The 21,987-nt window shown below is 42.6% G+C and overlaps 1 protein-coding gene across 1 annotated transcript in view; it reads left to right on the top strand.

The window, feature by feature from the left end:
* adamts17 (ADAM metallopeptidase with thrombospondin type 1 motif, 17) overlaps nt 1–21,645 on the top strand; it is an 81,462-nt gene extending 59,817 nt beyond the window's left edge. The window contains exons 16-23 of the mRNA XM_034529257.1: nt 1,518–1,598; nt 7,093–7,250; nt 10,492–10,630; nt 11,000–11,135; nt 11,609–11,813; nt 12,375–12,527; nt 13,815–13,992; nt 19,491–21,645. Coding sequence (XP_034385148.1) covers nt 1,518–1,598; nt 7,093–7,250; nt 10,492–10,630; nt 11,000–11,135; nt 11,609–11,813; nt 12,375–12,527; nt 13,815–13,992; nt 19,491–19,642 — 1,202 coding nt within the window. The 3' untranslated portion in view covers nt 19,643–21,645. The remainder of the gene's footprint in view (nt 1–1,517; nt 1,599–7,092; nt 7,251–10,491; nt 10,631–10,999; nt 11,136–11,608; nt 11,814–12,374; nt 12,528–13,814; nt 13,993–19,490) is intronic.
* The last annotated feature ends 342 nt before the right edge of the window (nt 21,646–21,987 follow it).

The following is a 21,987-nucleotide window of genomic DNA, read 5'->3' as shown; positions in this document are numbered from 1 at the left end:
ATTTCTATCTGCTGACCCGCAATTATCACTTGGGAGCCCTCCTCCTTCTTCTTTCTGAATTCAATAACCAACTCTTTGGTCTTTCCAACATTTAGTTAAAAAAAATATTACACAAGCTGACAAAAGAGTCAACCTCCAGTTTATAGGTCAGGTTATTGCCTTGAGTAAGTAGACCAACCAGGGCAGTGTCATCTTGAGACATCTAACAAACTGTGGTCGAGACAAAAGAGCAATAGTTGTATGTGCAGTTTAAAAGTCATATGTTGACTTCCGGTTAGCATGCGAGGGGGATAGACCACAGTGACAGAATTGTCGGCCTCGAAGAAATGTGCACCTCGCTAAAGAATAGAAACTGTATTCTCGCTGACACAGTGGATGATCTTGAAAACAGATCGAGGCGGTGCAATCTAAGAGTGACCAACTTGGCAGAGAAAATAGAAGGGACTGATCCGGTCAAATTTAATGTCGGGATTTTTTGCCGAGACTTTGGGAAGTGACTTATTCCCCACTCCGCCGATCTTGGACCGGGCACACCGCCTCGGGGCACCGCGCTCCGGACCCAACTCCAAACCAAGAGCAATGATGGTGACCTCTCACTATTACCAGGACAAGGAACGCGCGCTGAGAGTGACCCGGGACAAACTCAACTACCGCGGGGGACGTCGTCTTCTATCCGGACTACAGCGCCGCAGTCAACAAGAAGCGAACGGCATTTAACCCCGTGAAGGCCCTTCTTTACCAGAAAGGAGTGAGGTTCCGCATGCTTTTTCCTGCTGTGTTAAAGGTCGACCACAAGGGGGACACGCACTCCTTCAGCACCGCAGAGGATGCGCAAACATTCTATGACCAGCATCTGGTAAACAGTCGGAACAGATTTAACTCATGTGGGACGGTTGTTGACATCTTGTTCTGCTTCATTTTGTTACACTGGTAGATTTCAGCTTTTATGTTTCTGTTACTATTATGTCATCATACCTCTTCATGTTATCAGTTAGTATATGTACTCAATGTGCTTAATACCAACCTTGTTTATTATAAAATGTAACCTGTTAATCCATTTTGATTAGCTGTTGCACGGGAGCCACCCATTTGTTTAGGCTAGTGAGTGATTTGATGCACTGGAAGTTTAAGATTAGTTTTCTCCTGCGGTTCTCTTCGTTTGGGGAAGTAGACCTAGGATTGTTTTGGGGTAATATGGGTTTTGTGGTAATATGGGTTTGGCTAAATGGTATGGTCGTCAGATATGCCATGGATAGGTTATATCTGATACAGACATAGAAGTCATCAGCCCATTATTTCCCCCTCTGTATGCCTCTGAATCTGTTTTCAAAAGTAAAACAAAAGATCCTCACACTGTACACTGATAGCTCCCAGCTAATGTAAATTCATCTTGCCTTCAGTCCGTTTTTGATCGATGTCTGTAGACTTTTTCTTGGATGTGTGTGTCCCATACTCTGTGCGTGTCCCATACTTTCCCATGTATCGGTTTTCACCTCATGTTTCTGTCTCTCTATCAGGCTACATCGAAGCTGTGGTTATTCCTGCGGGAGCCAGGAGGATCAAAATTATGGAGGACAAACCTTCACACAGCTTTCTAGGTAATGATGTGTATTTTAGGGTCCTTGAGACAGACAACTGCTATCTTCTACTTATTTTTTTCTTTTCTCTGAGTTTAATCTTTCAACCAATTATCCTAATTATAACCACCAAATATGCATTCATTATTTGTATTTGTTATTTTAACCATTTAAAGGTATGTCTGTTTACTGCCGCTGGTTCTTTTAATGAAAATAAATCCCAAAAAGTAATGTTCCTTATTTTCTGTGCTCAAGGATTTTTTAAACTTATTTTTCCACAATCTGAGACATGTTAATGATCAGCAACAACATATATGTTGATGCATTTTTATTTTTTGCAGTGTCAGATTTTAAAAAACTGCTATCAAATTTGATTAATTTTCCACTTTAAATTAACATCAGTCCTCATCATGACTACCAAATATTAATTAATTTCCCAAATTGTAACCCTCTTAAACTGACATTTTTAAGATGCTGCTGCTCTGCTTTTAAAGCTACTACAAGGAACTTTAACTTTGTGTTGATTGATTTTGGTGGCCCCTGTTGGCATAATTGGTAATTTTACTGCAGCAGGATCTGACAGTCTGACCTTCTCAGTCCTCGTTCTCTTATGGGTTAGGATTACTAGCCAGCAAGGGGCAACTCCTCTGGTTGCAAAAATAAGTCTGATGGTAAAGAAGTCTATGAGAAAATGACTACTTCGCACTTTATTTAGCTGAGCTAACCATTGTAAACATTAATATTCATGGTTTCAATTGCTAGTTTAAAGTCTTCTTCAATAAAGCATGCAAATATATTTTCTAATTTATGGTTCCATTTAGAGTAAAATAGATAATAACAAATGGTATGCTTTAGGCGTGATTGACAGGTTGCTACCACAGCTTTGTCCTGTCAATATTTCTTTGGGGGTAATTCTGTCTTCCAATATATAGCACTCTTTTGTCAAATGAAAATTGGCATAAGCAAAGATGGCCAATAGTTGCCTAGCCTCATACATGGGGCAACTGTAATTTGGAAGGTAGAGCAGGTCGTCCCGCTGATCGATCCCCAGCTCCTCCAGTCCATGTAAAGCCTTGGGCAAGACACAAATTGCTCCCGAAGGCTGTGCCATCGGTGTGTGAATGATTACTTAGGTCTGTTGGGCAGTTGGCACCTTGCCTGAATCCTTTGTATGAATGGGTGTGAATAGTTGAATGATGCAATGTATTGTTGTGGTGGTCGGAAGACTAGGAAGGCGCTATACAAGTAGAAGTCCATTTAGCATTTCAGTTTATTTTGTATAGCCCAAAATCACAAATGACAAATTTGCCTCAGAGGGCTTTACAATCTGTACACATACGACATCCCTGTCCCAGGACTTCACATCGGATCAGGAAAAACTCCCTGAAAAAACAGAAAAAGCCCTTTCTCACGGGAAAGAGGGATGAAACCTTCAGGAGAGCAACAGAGGAGGATCCCTCTCCCCAGATGGACAGAAGCAATAGATGTCATGTGTACGGAATGAACAGCATTACAGAAATACAACACATTCAATGAATATGACAATGTACGAATGGAGATTTATTAATAATTAGAAGGCATGGACCATGATCCAGATTTCCACAATCCACAAAACAGAAGGAGGAAGAGAGGCGAGGGAGTCGGGGGGGGGGGGGGGGGGGGGGGGGGCATCAGTTGGGCCACAGAGGCAGGAGGCATTGCGAAAGAGGCTGGACCAATGAGGTCAGGCCTTTGAGGCAGGAGGCACAGAGAAGGAGACTGGGCCATTGGGAAGGAGGCAGGGTCCAGACCTGGAAGCAGGGGCAAGGAGTCAGGACTCAGGAACAGCTTCAGACACAGCCAGGTCCAATGAGGCGAGGAGTCACAAAGACTCCGGGGAAGAAGTAGAGTTACTAATGTGCAAATGAAGTGATGTAAAGGAGAGAGAGAAGAAGAAATGTCCCCCAGCAGCCTATACGCCTATAGCAGCATATCTAGGGGCTGGACCAGGGCAAACCTGATTTAAAGTCTCATAAAAGAGGAGCTTGATAACTGAAGGCTCTGGCTCCCATCCTTTTACTTTTAAGACTCTAGAGCGCAGCTCTCTAGTGGGGCAATAGGGTACTACAAGCTCCTTAAGATATGATGGTGCATCACCAATCAAGGCTTTGTAGGTGAGGAGAAGAATTGTAAATGTGATTCTTGATTTTACAGGGAGCCAGTGCAGAGCAGCTAATACAGGAGTCATGTGATCTCTTTTCTTAGTTTTTGTGAGTACACGAGCTGCAGCATTCTGGATCAACTGGATGATCAACTAAGACATGCTTGAAGTTGGTTAGTCTCTTCTGGTTTGATCAAGAGATATAAGTGAGTATTATGCTTAATAATGAAAGTTGTTGGAGTATTTCCTGATAATATTGCCTAAAGGAACCATGAATAAAATTGATCCAAGCACAGAACCTTGTGGAACTCCGTGATTAACGTTGGTGGTCATTGAGGCTTCATCGTTTACAAATACAAATTGAGATCGATCTGATAAATAGGATTTAAACCAACTTAGTGCGGTACCTGAAATGCCAATCGACTGATCCAGTCTCTGTAATAGGATGTCATGATCAATGGTGTCGAACGCAGCACTAAGGTCTAATAAGACCAGTACAGAGATGAGTCCTTTATCAGCACTAAGGTCTAACAAGACCAGTACAGAGATGAGTCCTTTATCACCACTAAGGTCTAACAAGACCAGTACAGAGATGAGTCCTTTATCAGCACTAAGGTCTAACAAGACCAGTACAGAGATGTGTCCTTTATCAGCACTAAGGTCTAACAAAACAAGTAGAGACGAGTCCTTTATCAGCACTAAGGTCTAACAAGACCAGTACAGAGATGAGTCCTTTATCAGCACTAAGGTCTACCAAGACCATTACAGAGATGAGTCCTTTATCAGCACTAAGGTCTAACAAAACAAGTACAGAGATGAGTCCTTTATCAGCACTAAGGTCTAACAAGACCAGTACAGAGATGAGTCCTTTATCAGCACTAAGGTCTAACAAGACCAGTACAGAGATGAGTCCTTTATCAGCACTAAGGTCTAACAAGACAAGTACAGAGATGAGTCCTTTATCAGCACTAGGGTCTAACAAGACAAGTACAGAGATGAGTCCTTTATCAGCACTAAGGTCTAACAAGACCAGTACAGAGATGAGTCCTTTATCAGCACTAGGGTCTCATAATACCAGTATAGAGATGAGTCCTTTATCAGCACTAAGGTCTAACAAGACCAGTACAGAGATGAGTCCTTTATCAGCACTAAGGTATAATAATACCAGTACAGAGATGAGTCCTTTATCAGCACTAAGGTCTAATAATACCAGTACGGAGAGTCACACAACTGATTTGTGACTACTTTCTCAAGGATCTTAGAGAGGAAGGGAAGGTTAGAGATCGGTCTGTAGTTAGCCAACACCTCTGGATTAAGAGTGGGCTTCTTCAGGAGAGGTTTAATTACAGCTACTTTGAAGGAATGTGGTACATGGCCTGTTAGCAAAGACACATTGACAATATCCAACAGAGAGGTGCCAATTAAAGCCAAACATGCATACTTAGTATATATGCCAGGTAGTTCGAAGCTGAACTGCGTAAAGCCATTGCCTAGCCCTGTAGGTGTCAAAAAGATAAGCAGTAGCTGCACTCTACATTACCCATCATCAATGAGCGTATTCCACAAACCATTGTATTGTATTTGCAGGTATATCTCACCCAGAGGCCAACAGACACCTAACCACCTTTTTCACCAGCCCTGTATCATTCCAGCTTCTATGACTTCCAGACCCTGAAAGAATTGTATGAACAGACATGGGGATTCGGTTTGAGGGTAGCCCAGGTGTGGTAACCACAAAGCAACTGTATTGCACTAATATGGCAGTTAGTTCACACATTTTCTTAGCTGAGGACAGTGCAAACAACAGCACAGAGCGACGAGCAGGGTCTACAATTATGACCGACAACTGATCCTGCCTCATTCTCTCCAACAGGGGAGGGATGGGATAGAGCAGCGGAAAGGCTGGCAAACTACCTCTACAAGCACTGCATGTGTAGGAACCTCACATTACCACTGGATGGGCAGCTGTCAAAACCCCCAGCCCCTGCATGATGCCATGACGATGAGGTTTCTGAGATAAAAGATTTTTACCTCCATTTTGCAGCAGCTAATACGCCATGTCCACACATCTGCTGAAGGAGTCTGGTTTCTCGGAGGCTATCCACAGGAAGATGAAATGCAAGCCTGTGTTTCAAAGCCACCTCAATCTGAAAGTATGCACCTTAAGTCGATGAACAAGTTCCAGAAACCGCTTTACGTTTTGGGGGCAATGCACAGGTTTAGGATGCAAAAATCCCATCACAGGTTTGAAATCTCCAGTCTTTTTGGGAATCAGGAACCATGTGGACTTTCTGTTTGTTGTGAGAGGAGATGAAAGACACAGCCCATTTATGTGACAGTTCTTGGATCTCTGCTGACAGGTAATAGGTAATCTTCTGGGAGTATAGATTCCCTTCCTTGATGTTCATGAACGAAAGAACGCTGTAAAGTTGGAGAAAATAACCCAGTCTCAGTGTCTTGTCCATCCATTCCATTAACACCCAGAACAAAAAAGCTGTGATATCCTGTCTCAGACCTCATGGCCACAGGAGCCCAACATGGACACGATGAGATATTGTCATCATAATCATAATCGTAAATCATCTGCAGATGAAGCCAATGTTTCAGCAGGGATGACCGGAGGCAGTGGCAGAACATTGGTTGCTGGAGCGGGGACTTCAACGGCATCAATCACAACCTTGGCTTGCTCTCATTCCAGCTAAGCATGGGCAGCATTCGGCAGGCCAGGCAGGCTGGTGGCTGCTGAACACTGCTCTCTGCAAGGTCCATGTTGAGGCACTCGAAGCATCAACACATGTTGGGTTAGGCATCCAGTTTGGCCAGTTGCGCTTATGCAAATTTTCAGTGGGTTTTCATGCTCATGATTTGAAAATAATTGTACACATTTCAGTTTAGGGCAGAGCCTGTGTGGGTTAGCACTTCCCCTAAACCAGAAACTATTAAGATGCACCATGTTTCTCAGTGAGCTTCAGAGGTCTTAAGTGTATATTTGCTATTTCAAGTCTAAATCATAGAGCTGTATATGTATATATATACACAAATAACTTAAAAATAACTCTTTACAAAACCCTATATATATATTTTATTTTTGTTGTAAAGTTATAGGTAACAATGTGAACTCGTAAATTAATTAAATAAATAAATACATTTGATAAAATTTCCCCAAGTAGTTGTAACTGTTTGCCATGTTGAAGTTTTTATGAACTGAAGTTTCCAAAATGTAATTCAAAATGTACTGTGAACACATTAGTGACTGGTGGACAAGGACCCTCAGGTATTAATCTGTGACATATATTGAGTAGGAATTGGTCATACATGGTCAGAATGGATGTTTTGTTTGGAAAGTGTTACATCCAACCTTATATCTCCTCACAGCTCTGAAAGACTCCAGCGAGAGATCCATCAACAGCGACTGGAAGATCGAGCTTCCAGGAGAGTTTGAGCTGGCCGGAACCACGGTACGCTATGTTAGAAGGGGACTGTGGGAGAAGATGTCTGCCAAGGGACCCACGAAGACACCCTTACACCTGATGGTAAACGCAAGTTTCTCTGTATCACAATACAACCTGGATACAATGTCTGGGTGTGCTGATTATCAGGTCCTTTGACAAGCACAATGATACTCCAGCAGAGTCCACTTCAACTGGTATTCATTGTAGACAGGAGCAGGGCAGATGAGTCTGGCACAATATATCCTGGTTTTATCTAGTATGTATTATCGCCATACACAAATGTAATCCAAATGAACCAAATAATGTATATGTTGACTCTTTAACAGATAAGAATGAACACAACATTCATCCTTTTAACATAATACATTACTAAAGGTACTCAAGCCAGGCCCCTCACACTTCCTGTTCCTTCTCAAACAGCTCTGTCTCCAGACCTGCTCTTCACAACAGTCGCCCCTTAAATATGATATTCATATTTTAATCTTGTGAGGAATGTCAAGGGGTGGTATAGAGTCCTCCTTTGGGATGGCAGGTAAGGCAATTAGCTTACATACAGGGCACTTATAGGTCCTCCTTCTGCCACCCGATCTCACCCTTCTGGACCATATAGGCGATGTTGGACCTTTCCTCTGGGCCAAAGGGATCATGGCAGCTGTGGGCCATTACCATGACAACGGTGGATATAGCTGACTGGGAGCGCTCCACTGACTGCCAAGGAAACCATCAGAAAAAAGGCAGAAAACACAGTCAGTGAGAGGGTGGCGAGCACACTCTTCACTAGGACAGTTGTTTTGATTATTGGTATCCCAGTTAGCCTGAGCGAGAGCACTCCTACTGTGGATGCAGGTCAAAAAACAGAATAGTGAGAGGACACTCGTTCCCTCATACGATTGCTGTCAGAATTAGCGCGTCCTCAAGTTGCAGCTGATGCTAATGCTACAATGGTAGTTAGCCTGCGTAATATATAGTAAATTAAAAAGGACAGATCTGAGGGATGACATCGGAATTTACACCCAGCTGGGGTCATCCAAGGTCACATATGACTTTGTTGGTATAAAGATTTGACCAGCGTGTGCGCAAGACGGAAGATATCCCTTGTTCAGCACTGCCTCTGAAGGTCAGGAATGATGGAATAGAATTACTGTTACTCAAAGTGTTTAGTTTTTCTGAGACCAGGCAGACTTCCTCTATTGATATAGGCTAGTGGTGGATGGCTTTGTATGCCGAGCACAAGTTGTGTATATTATTAGGTCATCCCAGCTCACAATCCGATACTTTATTTTAGGCAGTGGTGGAATTGCTTTAACAAGGGTTTTAAGGGATTTTTAAAAAATGTCATCAAGGTTGGAGGTTTGATCCACATGTCGAAGTGTAGCTCAAAGATATTTTAATTCACTTACAACATGGAGTTGTTCAACTGCTACAAGTAAGAGGAACATGCTAACAGTTTAAAAACATTTAGTTTGGAAGCAGCACTCATTCAGCCAAGACTTTAATTAATGATGATTTAAGGGTTCTGATTGAGACTGGTTAGTACGGTATGAGTCCACCAATTTATCTGCACCATCCATCTGTTGATTTTCTGTAAGCATGTATCTTATTGAGGTAGTTAACACTCAAATCAATTAGGGATTTTATTTTATTTAAAAAGTAGAGAGATGCAGAGCTGTTATGAAGATGGGAGATAATCTGACATCCTTTCCTCGAAAGCGTCACGTGAAGCTTCTGATGTGATCACAACTGATCTCAGCTGTGATCAGTCGGCTTTAACAGCTGGAGAGACTTTTAAAAGAGTTTGTTTCTGAACACATGATCAGTGTAATGGAATTGTTTCCTGGTCCCGACAGTTTTTAATCTAACATTCTAATAAAAAATACACTTCAAATATTGATACAAATGAATGTATCATGTTTTCAGTTGATTTAATGGTGTTAAACTACTACTTATACTAATAAAGACACAGTTATCATCACTAATAGAGTAGAGATTGTTTGTGTGGCATTTATACACAGTGTGTGGTATTTATACAGGTATTTATACACAGTGTGTGGTATTTATACAGGTATTTATACACAGTGTGTGGTATTTATACTGTGTTCTGTGTCCTGCTTATAAGCACAGGGACGATTTCTACTGGCGGAATGCATTTTATTTATTAATTATTTGCATCTATGTTTTGAAATTCTGATTGTAACATCACGAGAATAGCCTCAGTTCCTCTGGTCTCGTTTCCCCTGACGACTTGACGCTCCACCAAGTGGGTCTCTCTACGTGAGCAGATCTGAGACTGTTTGCCTGTTAAGATGTCGTACTGCTTCTGGGTCCTCACCACACCAGTTACATTATGCTGTAGTAGCTGGATACACAGCCACAGAGTCAACAAGGTAGTGATTGACAGACGTCGCTATTTTAACTGTTTCTCTTTGTACCGTTCCTCTATACAATATTCAAAACTGATTTGTTGACCAAATAGAGCAGAATATCCATCCATCCATCCATTATCACCTCTTATCCGGGGTCGGGTCGCGGTGGCAGCAGGTTCAGCAGGCCGACCCAGGCTTCCCTCTCACCCGCAACACTTTCCAGCTCATTCTGGGGGATCCCGAGGCGTTCCAAGGCCAGCCGGGAGATAGAATCCCTCCAGCGTGTCCTTGGTCTTCCCCGGGGCCTCCTACCAGTTGGACGTGCCCGGAAAACCTCTAATGGGAGGCGTCCAGGAGGCATCCTGACTAGATGAACCACCTCAGCTGACTCCTTTGGACACGAAGGAGCAGCGACTCGACAAGCTCCCCCCTGATGTCCGAGCTCCTTACCCTATCTCTAAGGCTGAGCCCGGAGGAAGCTCATTTCGGCCGCTTGTATCCGAGAGCAGAATATGTCGATATTAAACCTATTGTTACTTGATATGCGGACAGCTATCAGTAACCATTACAATAGGGGTGATATCTTAAAGTACAAATAGGAACACGAATCACAAAGATTGAGGTAGAAGCAGTAAAAACACTGAGAGGGTAAAAAAATAAACAACACTGAGTAGTGTGGTTATCTGTTGCTGTGAGGTAACAGTGGAAACCAATCATTGCAGCTTGGCTCAGTACGGCACAGGCCGACCGGGGCCCCTCGTAAAAAGGCTTGTTGTGTTGATATGCTGTTTCATAGAAATAATTTACTGTAAACTTGGCCATGTCTGCTTACTATTTCCTACTGCTTACCTTTGAAATATTGTTCTGCAAATAAAGATGAAAGTCAGATTAACAGAGTGAAGGTTGGTAAGCTTTACGCAAGGCTTCACTTTTCTTTAACCCTTCTGTCGTGTCCCTAGGTGCTGCTCTTTCATGACCAGAGCTATGGGATCCACTATGAGTACACAGTGTCCCTGAACACAACTCAAGACAGTGACGAGGATCTCTACATCTGGACACACAGCAGCTGGCAGGACTGTACTGTAACATGTGGAGGAGGTAACACACACGCACACACAACAGTAAAACCATGTGAGATTACAGCAATAACAATCGATCTTTTTGTAAATTCGTGTTGTAGCCCTGAGAGTCAAGATCATGCAAATGCTTATCTTCGCCTCCAGAAAGCATGAAACATGGCTAATACTATTAAACTTGCCCAAATGAATCAAATTGCTGAGGACCTGTCTTGCTCAGGACATCATGTTCACTGAAGAAGTCTTGCAGTCAAGTGATTAGGATGATGCAGAATAACGTCACCGGGTTGCTGCTGACATGTGCCTCTGTAATTGTTTGGGTCAGATTTGTTTCCACTTTCATATATTTATCATTTACTCACTATAATGTGGGCTCTGAATTTGTTTGCAGGTGAGAGGAGGACAGTGGTTTCCTGTATGAAGATAGACAATAAAACCATGGAGGTTTTCAACGACAGCTACTGTCATCCTGAGAACCGACCACTTCCCCAAGTACGACTCTGCAACTCTCATCCCTGCCAGTACCGGTGAGACCCAAACGCACATAGCATTTTGTGAAAATTCTATTATTATTTTTATATTTGTATATCATTTTGTGATCTAATTTTTAAAGCACCCATTCCTCATACTTTTGTTGCCTCCTATGAGCCTATTTAAATCCCTGACACCATCGTAAAGAAATGTTTTGAGTGTTGTAAAGTTCTGAAGACATGACTGAGTGAACATCTCTCCAGATCGGTGTCCTAGATTACACTATCCGTATGTCCTAGATTACACTATCCGTATTGACACGCTCGTGGCATTATCAGTATATATCTCTAGTTGTCCCACGTATAATTCTTTTCAGATTAAGTAGATTGCCTCAGTATCTGTACTCTGTGCAATGGCAATAAAGTTGAATCTGAATCTGAAAGTAGCGTAAAATGGAGTAACACATTCAGACCCGACGCAAATAGACTGTAGGTATGAACTGTCTGTAAACACTTGGCACTTTTCACAGGTGGTTGACGAGAGAGTGGGGATCCTGCTCTGTCACATGTAATAAAGGCCTTCAGCACAGGGAGGTGGTTTGTGTTTACCATCTACAGAATGGCTCACTCATCCACACAAGGGACCTGTATTGCCAAGAAGGAAAACCTCCTGTTCTGCAAGGCTGTGAGGGCCACCTCTGCCTCACTGTGTGGGAGGCTTCAGAGTGGTCCAAGGTAGGGACCTTGTTCCTTGTTTTCCATTAACAATGGATCTTATAATTTAATTGTGTATCCATGGATGGTCTTAAATTATTGCACACATCCCTTTAAGGCAGCACTTAAGAGAGACTGCACCATTATAAGCATCTTAAAAATGTTGCAATACATTTCCATTTGGTTGAGATCAATGACTTTAGAGGCATTCACTTTCCATTTTACCTTTCACACTCATCATACAAGATAACATCATATACCATAAGATGCAATTCAGTGAGCAAAAACAATAAAAACTTGAAAGATGTAGTGTTTGGTTCCTCCTATATGTTCCAGAGCGTTTTAAGATGCTCTGTCCTCTGTGAGAGGGGAGCAGGTTCATTTTCAATTATTATTTATTATTTAATTATTTCTCGCAGTTAAGTCAAAACTAGTAAAAGTAATAGTAAAATAATGTCAATCAGTATCAAGGTATGGGGCAGAAGAATAAGCTAAGCAAAGTCTTGTTCTTCCTTTTCCTGTTCCTTCACGCTACTGTTTTGCACTCTTTGCATCATATTGTTGTTTCATCACTTCCTCCAGTGTTCATCAGACTGTGGTCAAGGTGTTCTCAAACGGACGGTGTCGTGTACAAACCCTCAGGGTGTATGTGATCCTCTTTCCCAGCCCACTCAAGAAGAGCCCTGTGAGGACCATTCCAAATGTTACGAATGGAAGACTGGAGACTGGTCCAAGGTAGGACTATCTCCAAATTCCATGCTTCATAGTGGGTTGAGACGTATTTAAGGTTAGGCAACTCAAAAACATAATATTTCCCATATTGCCTCTCAGCTACTTACTCATCATTCACTCACCAAGAAAAAGTAAATAAATGCTCTCTTGAAAGTTGTGTTCTTGCTTAATTTGTTAGGGCAGGATAATCTTCCTATTAAACAAGTATTTCTACTTTTGGCAACTTAGAGAAAATGATTTGCTGAAATCTAACTCAGAAACATGAGCAGACGGTTTGGAGAAAAAACATCAGTTCATTCAGATAAGCTAAACCACTGTAAATGGTAAATGGACTGTGCTTGTATGGACTTGTGCTTGGTGAAGATGAATGGTGCCAGAATGGTTCCTTGTGGGGCCCCCGTGCTGCAGGACACCCAGACTGACTCACACTCCCGTATCCACACATACTGTGGACGGTTGGTGAGGTAGTCCAGGATCCATGCAGTCAGGTCGCGGTCCACCCCGGTCTGCTCCAGCTTGTCCCTCAGGAGCAAAGGGTTTATGGTGTTGAAGGCACTGGAGAAGTCTACAAACATGACTCTCACAGTGCTTCAGCCTTTTCCAGGTGAGAAAGGCATCTGTGAAGGAGGTAGATGACGGTGTCACCCACCCCAATGCCAGACTGGTTAGAGAACTGAAGTGGGTCCAGAGATGAGCTCACCAGCAGGCGGAGATGCACAAGGACCGACCTCTCCACGGTCTTCAATCCACCATTGTGCATGGCATGGAAGCAGCCCGGCAGTGTGCGCTGCTCAAATGTCCTAGAGTGCATGTACTGTAGACCACAATTAACTTTTACTGTTTCTATCCTGCTTTGAGGGGTTATAATTGCCAACTCTTTTGCGAAATATGTTGATTTACTAACTTTTGTAGAATGAGACGTGAAGTTTTATATCAATCTCGTGTCTGTGGCTTGAATCCAGATCTGGAAAGAGGCTGCCATTGTAAATAAGAATTAATTAAGAAAAATAAAAAAATGCTTAGCCTATCTCATCATAAAGACTGGAAGCAGGTTAAAACAGCCAGCCTAGCTTTGTTCAAAAGTTCGCAAATGCACACCTGTTAAGATCACTAATGAACACATATATTATTTGTTAACCTGTTCCAAAACAGACATGTAAAAATGACTTGCGTTATTTACAGATATAAGCAAATTTGAAAAGAAAACTATCTGTGTTGACTACAATGGACAACTTGTAGAGAGTCACAGTGTGAGCAGTGAGAACTGACACTTTTAATTGTCCGTTTCAGTGCTCGTCATCCTGTGGGAAGGGCCTGCAGTCGCGAGTGGTCCAGTGTATGCACAAACTGACTGGTCGGCATGGTAATGACTGCTCAGTGACTCTTAGACCACCCACCTACCGACCCTGTCACCGTGGTACCTGCAATGAAAAAATCAATGTGAACACCATCACCTCCCCCAGGCTAGGTGAGACATTTGTCACAACTCTGTTCTACAGTGAGGTTGAAAGGTTAAGGTCGCCTTATTCATAAGTCAAATAATGAACAGCATGTCATATTAACCAAGCTATGAAATTATTATTTTGCTATTGTTATCATGTTTTTAAAGGTGTGCCTTGAATGCTAACAAAACTGTTGTTTCACAATGGTTAACATTTTATCTTTACTATATCTAAAAAGTAATAGGCCTCTTGCAAGAACTAATGTGCAATTTTAAATATTTCTCAACATTGTCTAGGTTAGGAGATGTGCATTTTATGAGAAAAGCATGAACTTCACCTCTGAGGACCATGAGATCTAATTGAACACGGCCACCAGTCCTGTGGGTATAATGTTCAAATGTGTTTAATTTTGGAACCAAACGGTGAAGAAAACCATCAACTAAAATAGGTATGCACATTCAGCTGCAAACACTTGAGATTGCCAGAACCAAAGGACGTGCATTCAGGTAAAAATCAAATTACGTTAAAAAAAACTGCAGGGCCAGCAGGGCCATGGCAGGAGGCCGGCCCACCAGGTATTCTCATGAAACAATAACAATAGTTTTGGGATTATATCAAACAAGATAAAGAGCAGGGAAAGGGCTATAATAATGATAGTTACAACAATCTGATTGATACATTCCCAAAAAGGGAATGAACAGGTCTCCTCTGATAGAGCAAGGACATTTAGTCAATAAGTCACTGTCAATCATTTACAATTTAAATTTGCAGGCTGTTTTTAATATTCCGGTAGATAAAAGCTGAGGTTGAGTTTTGACATTACATGTGGACTCGTCTCTGCTATGATTTGACGGATTCTTCATTATGGTAATCTATGAACGCTTCTGCAGATTGTCTGCACAGGATAGATAGATATACATTTCTTTGCTACAGCATAATTTATACATACAGGTTACGCAATAACATATAAAAAAATGGACAAGATATACAACAAATAGAAAAGAATAATTCAATAAATTAACTAACAAAACTAAACAGTACTGCAAAGATATAACCAAAAAATGGTGTTATACGTAGTTGAGTGATTGATATGGCTTGAGGTGAGTTAATGTAAGTCTTATTGCAGTGAGCAGGAATGTTCTCCTGTATCTGTTCTTGTGATAGAGGAGCTGGATGAGTCTGTTAGAAAAAGTGCTCCGCTGTCCCTGCACTAGGTGGTGGAGAGGGTGGTCCGGGTTATCCAATATGGATAATAATTTAGTCATAATAACGGGCAGGGGTATCCGGATCGAGGGGTGAACAAAAACTGGTCCAAGCACGGGAAGGCACACTGGGAACATCGCTGGTAAGCTCATAAGTAAGAACCGAGACGAACTGGCACAGAACAAAGGCTTAAATACACAGGGTAAGACAGGCAACAAGGCACGAGTGGGAGGCCAGCACCTGACGATCCAGGCTCATCAGGAAACCTCTGGTGGAAGTCCCTGATGAGGGCGGGGTCCAGAATGTTGCTGGCCGACTCCCAAGATCTCTCCTCAGGGCCACATCCCTCCCAATCCACGAGGTACTGTCGGCCCTCGACCGCGGCGCCGAACAGCCAGGAGTCACTTGACAGAGAAGGCAGGGGCCCCATCACTGAGTCGGGGGGGTGGTGAAGGTCTAGAGGCGGGGACTAAGGGGCTTTCCTTGACAGGCTGCGGCCAGGCCACATGAAATGTGGGGTGAATCCTCATGGGTTTAGGAAGTTTGAGTCTCACTGCCACAGGGTTAATTCCCTTTGAGATCGGGAAAGGGCCCACAAACTAAGGCACTAGCTTGCGGGACTCTAGGACAATCACACCCTCTGGCCGAACCGATAGGGAGGGGCCGGGATCCGCCGTCGATCTGCCCCACCTTCTTTCCATCGTGGGCCACCAGAACCGCTGAGACTTCACTGTTAGCAAGGATCCCCTGCTTACCAGTATCGATCGCTAAGTGGGCAATTCCTTCAACGACCTGTGGGCGGGCTCGACACAGCTGTAACCAATTACCGCCAACTCGGGTGTATAACCAGGTTGGGGCTTGTAGCGTCAGCTGAAGCGTCAGGGAAGACTCCTCGTATGAAGACTCGGAGGATAAAGACCTAGGAGTCTTTCGTTGGAGTCAAGACTCGGAGGATAAAGACCTAGGAGTCTTTCGTTGGAGTCAAGACTCGGAGGATAAAGACCTAGGAGTCTTTCGTTGGAGTCTTCGGTGGTGGCTGAGGGCGGCTGAGTACAAACATTTCCCTGTGATAATGTGTTTTCTTTCCATACCTGTGTGCACATCTACTAGTAGATACTATAGACTGCGGACTCGGTCACACATCCATCAAAATCCTTCCTCTCTTATTTATCCCACCCGCTCCACACAGACCCAGCGCCTCGTCACAGGGGGCCTCTGAAACTGCCAGTCAGCCAACCGCAAGGCGGACTTCATCTCTGGCTTCACTATCAAGCAATCGCTGGACTTCCTGGCTCTCACTGAGACCTGGATCACACCAGACAACACATTAACGCCTGCTGCTCTCTCCTCGGCCTTCTCCTTCAGCCACACACCCAGACCCTCTGGTCGGGGTGGTGGCACAGGTCTACTCATCTCACCCAAATGGAGTTTTGCTCTCTACCCGCTTCCATTTACCCCACTGTCTTTTGAATTTCATGCAGTGACGGTTACTCATCCGGTCCATTTAACCATTGTTGTTCTCTACCGTCCTCCTGGTTCCTTGGGAGACTTCTTGGAAGAACTAGACGTCCTCCTATCAAACTTCCCAGAAAACAGCCCCCCGCTCATCCTTCTGGGTGACTTTAACATCCAGACAGAAAAGTCATCGGACCTGCTACTCTTACTGTCTTCCTTTGCTCTCTCTCAGTCCTTCCCCTCCTACTCACAAAGCTGGACACCACCTTGACTATATTTTCACCAGAAACTGCTCTACATCTAACCTCACTGTAACTCCACTTCATGTCTCTGACCACTTCTTCATCTCTTACTCTCTCCCACTCTTTGGATCTGACAACCCTCCCACAACAGACTGCACCTGTCCGTCGCAACATCCGCTCCCTCTCACCCTCCTCTCTGGCCTCCTCTGTTCTGTCAGGCCTCCCTTCAACCGATTCCTTCTCACTCATGCAGCCTAACTCTGCCACTGACACTCTTTTCTCCACAGTACCGACATCTCTCAGTGGATGTCTGTCTGACATCTCTCAGTGGATGTCTGACCGACATCTCTCAGTGGATGTCTGACTGACATCTCTCAGTGGATGTCTGCACACCACCTGAAAATTAACCCGGACAAGACTGAACTTCTCCTTCCAGGAAAAGGCTCTCCCACCCACGACCTGACTATTAACTTCAACAACTCAGTGTTGGCCCCGACTCCGACTGCCAGGAACCTCGGTGTGACACCTGTCAGTCAACTCTCCCTGACTGCCAACATTACTGCAATAACAAGCTCCTGTAGGTACATGCTGTACAACATCAGGAGAATACGACCTCTTTTCACTCAGAAGGCGGCACAGGTTCTGGTCCAGGCTCTGGTCCAGGTCCTGGTCCAGGCTCTGGTCATCTCACGGCTAGACTACTGTAACTCCCTCCTTCAGGTCTACCTGCTAATGCCATTCGACCTCTACAGCTCATCCAGAATGCAGCTGCTCGACTGTTCTTCAACCTCCCGAAATGAACCCACACTACTCCGCTCCTCCGCGACCTTCACTGGTTACCGGTGGCCGCAGCATCCGCTTCAAAACATTGGTACTTGCGTACCGTGCTGCGAACAGATCGGGTCCGGTCTACATCCAGGACATGGTCAAACCTTACACCCCAGCCCGTTCACTTCGCTCGGCTTCTGCCAATCGGCTTGTAGCTCCTTCACTTCGAGCTAAACACTCAACAAAATCACGACTGTTTGCTGTGCTGGCTCCTCATTGGTGGAACAAGCTTCCCATTGACATCAGGACAGCAGAAAGTCTCTACATCTTCCGTCGCAAATTTTTCGACTATACCTTGAATAGGGAAGGTAGAGCCGTAGTAGCACTCTAGTAGCACTTAAATGTCCCTTACCGATAGCACTTTGTTGTTTAGCACTTAAATGGCACGTACGGATAGTACTCTGTAGTTTAACGTTATTGAAGAAATTGTACTTGCTTGATTCTTGTTGTTCTGAGTTTGGACTCATGGTTTAATGCACTTATTGTAAGTCGCTTTGGATAAAAGCGTCAGCTAAATGACATGAAATGTAATGTAATGTTAATGACGAACATCGCGAGGAGTGAGCCAACTGGATGACCTGAGATCGAAGTGGAAAGAGGACAAACAACCTGCTTGGATGGCAACCATCAGGAACAGTAATATTCATGGCAGAATGTAAGCGGGAGGGTTAGGGGGAGTAACAGAGTCAAACAGCCGAAACAGAGCGTCAGGCTTCACATTCTTGGAGCCAAGACGTTATGACAATTTAAAGTTTAAAGAATAGAGCCCAACTGGCTTGACGAGGGTTCAGTCTCTTAGCTGTCTGGAGATATTCAAGGTTCTTATGATCCGTCCAGACCAGAAATGGGTTATCCGCCCGGTCCAGCCAGTGCCGCCATTCCTCCAGGGCTACTTTGACGACTAGAAGTTCCCAGTTTCCAACGTCATCATTTCTCCCAGCAGGTGAGAGTTTCCGAGAGAGGAAGGCACAGGGGTGCAGCTTGTTACCCTTCCTGGATCTTTGGGAGAGTACTGCTCCTATTCCCACATCTGAGGCATTCACCTCCACAATGAACTGCTGATGTGGGTCTGGGAGGGTAAGTATCAGGGCAGTGGTGAATGCTCCCTTGAGACGTTGGAAAGCAGCATCAGCGGTGGGTCGGGGGAGCGCCAGGAGGGAGCAATGTGAGCGGACTGCCTCCTGTGGACTGGAGGTGACATGTCCAGCCTGGCTCTCTCCCTCTCAAAAAGTCTCTTGTCGAACTTTAACGGCAGTGAGATAACCAAGTCTAGGTCCGGAGAGAGCTCTAAGGGGGTAAACTGGTCTTTGAGTGACCAATTGGAATCAACGACCTCCGATTCCACTTGCCCGAACTTTCAGGGTCATCCAAGACTCAGAAAAAGTGATTTAAGGTTACTTTTACCAGTGAACAAACAGTAAAATAATGAAAATAGGCCTACATCAAATACTAACTATAAAACCATACAATTCACGTGCCACATGTTAAGTTTGACTCAACACCATTTCCCCCATACTTGGCTTAATCCACATACTACTACTACTTTTTCAGAGAGAAGATGGAAGTGTGGCTAAAACAAACAATTACAAAATATGGTTTATGTTTGTAAGGTATTATTGTGTTCTCACCTACTCTGTCACACAGTGGCAAACTGCAAGTATTGATATTTTGTGGATTAGTTTGGAAGATTTTGACATTAATAATAATAATAACTTTATTTATACAGCACCTTTAAAAACAGGGTTTACATTGTTATGCAGCACATTGACTCGCTGCCTTCCTACCTTCCTCCCCAGCTGCTCTGACCTACAAGTGCATGGGGGACCAGTGGACCGTGTACTGCCGTGTGATTCGAGAGAAGAACCTCTGTCAGGACATGAGGTGGTACCAGCGCTGCTGTGAAACCTGTAGAGACTTTTACGCCAAGAAAATGCTGAACAAGAGCTAAGGACCAAATGCACTCACTTTTCCTCAACATAACATTCCCTTTTGTGAATGTTTTGAATATTGTTAGATATTTAAAAAAAACAATTGTAGGAAAACAGTTTAGGACCTTTTGTATTTTAAAAAGGAAAATGGCAAATACAGGCAAATGTACATTTGAAATAGAACTATATACTTCTAGATTTGATGAAGGCATCTGCTGTACACCAAATGAAAAGAGAGCGAAAGACGGGGCCTTTAAAATGCCAATCCAGATGGTTTAATTGCACATTATGATGGAATAAGTGTTTGACTTTGAGGTAGACTATGAAAGGTCTATCAGATAACGTTGCAATATGAGTGAGCCAGAGCGTTCCCCTCTTTCTTAATGATGCTCTGCATTGTATATTTTACTCTGTGTTATTGCTAATTGTTTCAATTTTAAATTAATAATAAATAGCTTCAAATATTAGTAATATTATTATACTTAAGTGCTTTTAAAGTGTTTTTTAAATCGCTTTCTCTCATTTTTTTAAACAATCTTAACATTTTCTATGCAATTGTCAAAACTGTTTCATGAGACATTAAACTCTAATTTATGTCTGCAAAAGGTAGGTTAACTAATCAATACTGTACAATACTGTAGTACAAAGGGATATGCACATTTGTATACTACATTTATTTGTGCCAATGTCATATTTATGGAATATAAATAATAAACATTTCGATAATTCAATGGATTTAGATTTGCAAGTGATGGCTCAAATGATGAAAGACTGTTTAGAAGTTGTGACGAGTATGACAACAACTCATTAATTTAAATCATGGTGGTTATTGGGAAAATTAAAGACAATTGTACTTGTTTGTACACGTGCTAAACCACATGCCATTTGCTTATATGAATAAGAAATTAAAATATGTTGTGAACAAAAAGTTGTTGCACCTGCAGTTTAGCACTTTTGGTACATACAACATGGGATATAGACAGTTGCATTTACTTGAAAGTCTGTGAGATTATTAATGAAATGTATTGTTTATTATTTAATTCAAAGTCAAATTCACAATTGATATGCACTGTGTACCGATATATTTTCTTGTCCCTGTATACATGTCCTAGAGAGCCAAATCTGAACACACGGTTATCCTAATAATGAATTAGTGTAAGAGCCACATTAAACAATGTTGTGTTTTTTGCGTAATTTAAGAATAAAGCAATGTATGTGCTATCCATGTTATTGCCAGGTTATACATATATTTATATGATTAAACATTGAAAACTTTATTTTCAAACAGCTGCTGTTCAAAAATATGATAACTCTGCCAACCCTTTTCATATAGTGATGGTGCTCAGATGCATCTATGTGTCTTTTACAAGGGGTTAAATGGTGCAATCTTACGACGTATGACTATTGTGGAATTCGGCTTATTCTCAGTGATGGTCCTCTTGCCAATGTCATCCATTTTCAAGTATGTTGTAAGATTGTTTAATAACATTGCCTTTTCTTTCTTGTTTTTGTTTCCAATACAAAGCAAATATCCTTAAGTATTCCTATTTTGTACTATTTTCAGTTGCACATACAGTATGTTTGGTGCATGAATTGCAACTTTATGTATTTTAAGTTGCTGATACGGAACTGAGTAAATAATCAGTTTGTATGGCAATTTCCCCATTTCACTATTGTGCAGTACTTACACTATATTTGTACTGTCATCCAAATACAACTTGTACTTGTTGTCATGTAATAAATGATGAGATATTGTCATGGAAAAACCAACCCGCTGTTGTTTTAGACATCCCTGTGAATGGTTTGTACAGGGCCATAAACTCTACACATGCTTCATATCCTATGACAGTAAATGTATGATTAGGACCTGCAGTGGATTATAAATCCACTTTTTTCTGTCTTGTTCTCTGTGTAGCTGCAGAATCTGTTGATCTTCCTGCAATCAATGATGTGACAGTGAAATTGTTGAAAGAAGTATGGAATGCCACTTAAGTCAATATTAAATACATATTCTTGAAATGAATCAATCCTGAAATAAATAAATATAGAAATCTTCTCATGAGTTAACTTTTTTCTTATTTGATCATTTGATTTTTTTCCCACTTACCTCTCCTTTCGTTTCCGATCACTTCACTTCCTGCCAATGGGACTCTTTGCCCCCCTGATTGATTCCACCTGTGTCTGATCATCTACACCTCTCCAGTATATTTAAACCCTGTGTTCCTCTTTCTTTGTGACAGTTTACCTTGGTCCTCCGTTTTAAGCAGTCCGACAATTTTCCTTGTGTTATAATTCTGGTTTCTTTGATACCTGCCTACTTTTTGTCCACCACATTTTTGCCTGATCTCTGTATCTTCTTGTGTAT

This window comes from Cyclopterus lumpus, chromosome 3 (assembly GCF_009769545.1).
Source record: "Cyclopterus lumpus isolate fCycLum1 chromosome 3, fCycLum1.pri, whole genome shotgun sequence".
NCBI classification, from domain to species: domain Eukaryota; kingdom Metazoa; phylum Chordata; class Actinopteri; order Perciformes; family Cyclopteridae; genus Cyclopterus; species Cyclopterus lumpus.
Note: the sequence above shows the minus strand (reverse complement) of the source record. Positions and strands in the feature narration are given on the sequence as shown.